The 2,878-nt window shown below is 36.2% G+C and overlaps 1 protein-coding gene across 1 annotated transcript; it reads left to right on the top strand.

The window, feature by feature from the left end:
- Window positions 1-859: 859 nt before the first annotated feature.
- On the top strand, window positions 860-2,625 carry cox7c (cytochrome c oxidase subunit 7C). Its single transcript, XM_020594514.1, has 3 exons — window positions 860-1,034; window positions 1,991-2,138; window positions 2,528-2,625. Exons 1-2 carry the CDS (start codon window positions 960-962, stop codon window positions 2,105-2,107), a joined length of 192 nt encoding a protein of 63 aa, XP_020450170.1. The 5' UTR covers window positions 860-959; the 3' UTR covers window positions 2,108-2,138; window positions 2,528-2,625.
- The last annotated feature ends 253 nt before the right edge of the window (window positions 2,626-2,878 follow it).

Genomic DNA, 2,878 nt, shown 5'->3' with positions numbered 1-2,878 from the left:
ATAATTTTTGCTGATAGGCCAAATAATGACCACAATTGATTGCATTCAGTCTTCAAGTTACTGTAGATAGCGTAGGCATAGTATCTTTGCACTGAGCCGATTCAGTGAAAATATAGCTCTTTATTTTTGTTGTATTCATGGACAGGAATTTCAATGTTTTGTGAACCATGTGAAATGGAATTATGGTCTTTGGTCATACCATTAGTCAATATGTCTGTTAATACAGTATGTCTGCTATAGATATTTCCATAGCAGTGATTGGTGTATTTGTAATGAATGCAAACAGATTCTCATACAATACTGTAGTTCTTTTTTTGTCATAGGTAAAGAATGCACATGCAAGTTCAAATACCATATCTCTAACAGTATATACTTCCAGTGGAATGAGAAGATATTAGTGGCCTTGACTGTATTTGGCTCATTTCAACAGCAATTCATACCCACTGTGTCTTCAATCATTTCAGCAAGATTGGTTAATTCTTAGTTCATTCTTAATTCTTAGTTCTTACAAAGGTGGGGGACTTCAGGTCTTCAAAGTTGATCTATCAAGAGAAGAACATGGATTGATCAATGTCTAAGTATGATTGAGCACACAGTCTGAAGCAGTTTTCTAAATGTGATAAATGAACTCTAAGGCAATAGTGTAAACCAGGCAAACATAGCTTCAGAGGGGCATCCGCAGCATTGTACTTAGTACACATACCCTACTCACACACTAGATATTTATATCATGGCAAATTTAATCCAACATTTCTAATAGCCATCACCTAGCACAATTAAGAGAGATTTTTGCTCTGTGGCCGCCTCTGAAATACATGAACTACATCTCCCATACACTGTAGGCTAGTTTTTATTTCCAACAATCCTTTGCGTTGTCCTGCAGCTCACACAATAAGGAAGGTCGCAAGTTTAGTTTAATTGACGCTGTACTGAGGAAGAGGAGAATTCTGATCGTAATTATGCTGGGACAAGCTGTGAGACGATTCGCAACGTCTGCTATTCGTTCTTCTCACTATGCTGAGGGACCAGGGAAGGTGAGATTATCTTCTTAAAGCAGCATTATTATTTTTAATATGATATTTTGCGAGACGAGGCCTTGTCGGTGTCCACCGCCTAGCGTTAGCGTTAGCTACTTGGAGGTCATATCTGTCACTTGACAAGAGCGTCATTGTCATTCTGCAAAAAGATTTTTTTTTAACTAGCCAGAGAAGCGGCCGTTTTCGCCTTTACAAAGTTACAAAACATTTCAAATTGTTGATTTGTTGATGGGCAGTTTGGGAATATAGCGTTAACTTAAGCTGTTGGTTAGCATTAGCTTTAAGGCTAGCATAAGTGGCAGGTATTGCTAGCAAACTATATCGATGCTAACAAGTTAGACAGCAACTATAAAGAATTAAGACAATGCTGTCAGCTAACGTAGTCTAACAGTCAAATATGTTATTGTGATTAAGATATCTAAATACACTAGTACATTAACAAACCCTGTAATGCGTGCATTATTATAACGTAACCTAGATATCAATTACTCGACCGAGCTGTTTTGTATTTATGGCTAGTATCAATAAATTAAGGTCACAGTTAACGTTATATTCTATCCACAGATCAGAAATGTGCTGTTTAACCTTACTAAGAGTCAAATATTTGTACTATGTGGAAATGCTTCAGATTTTCTGAATATTACTTAGAAAGTCAAAAGCATGGCGATTTTGTTTCACTTTGACAGTCAAATAATCCATTCACATAGCAGGGGGAGAAATGGAAATGTAAAATACCTATTGAGTCATTGCTACACTTTGTGACCTGATTTATGTATGTATGTATATATATATGTATGTATGTATGTATGTATGTATATAAATTTTATATTTGTATCAAAAATGAATGTTTTTTTGCAGGGAGGAATAAAAATAATTGTTCACTAATTCATAATAATGTAAGGAGTGGATTGAATTTCTTAGTCTCACTGCATTTTAATACTCTGTTTTGGCAGAACCTGCCATTTTCTGTGGAAAACAAGTGGCGCCTGCTGGGCATGATGGTGGTGTTCTTTGGCAGTGGCTTTCTATTCCCCTTCATCGTCGTCAGACATCAGATCCTGAAGAAATAAAATGGCCCAGTGCTATTACTCAGCCTTCAAGGTAATTATGGCAGGCATGTTTATTTTGCATTTTATCAATAAAACATCAGGCTGATGTGACATTTACTTCAGCCTTGGTCTGATCATTGGCCTTAGACAAGTGTTCCTCTTAACTTTTTGCTCAAATGCATATTTTAAATTACTTGTATGTCTGAGAATGACTAACAAATCTCATGTGGGTTCATATTGCTGCTATGTTTAGATAAATTAGCATTTTAGTAACTTAATAGTTGTCTGTATTGCAGACACTGATGTGTATCAGGTGAGAGCAGGTCAGAGTAGTTGTCATATTTATCTTCACTAGTGTTAAGTCAGAAATTGCTTTTCTGTCATCAGGTCTGTGTGAGGCATCTTACCACTTCTTTCCCTGTTTCCTTGTTCTCCCTGCAGGTCATCAAGTGGAGCATATTTGTATATCAGAGTTCTGTCCAGGCAGAAGAATGGGAATCTCTTAATTGTCTTTGTAAATAAAGTTTCCTCAAATATGAGCATGCCTATTCTTTATTTTTTAAAATGCCATAGTTGTTTCTTTTTATTTACTTATTTTTTATTGAATCCTTACGAAATTGAAACATTTTGCTGCTAGCACTTAAAGCAGACAAATACAGTGGAAATTGAAAATCACTTTTGAGGGCCTGCATTGAAGAATTCAGTCAACATCCACAAAGAGAGGTGTGGCTGCTCACTTGGGTAAAGTAAAAGTTGAGGTTTTCCATGTGTCTGCCATATGCCTAAATTCAT

Source organism: Monopterus albus, unplaced genomic scaffold (assembly GCF_001952655.1).
Source record: "Monopterus albus unplaced genomic scaffold, M_albus_1.0 scaffold23.1, whole genome shotgun sequence".
In the NCBI taxonomy this organism is placed as follows: Eukaryota; Metazoa; Chordata; class Actinopteri; order Synbranchiformes; family Synbranchidae; genus Monopterus; species Monopterus albus.
This window is presented reverse-complemented; position numbering and strand designations above follow the sequence as displayed.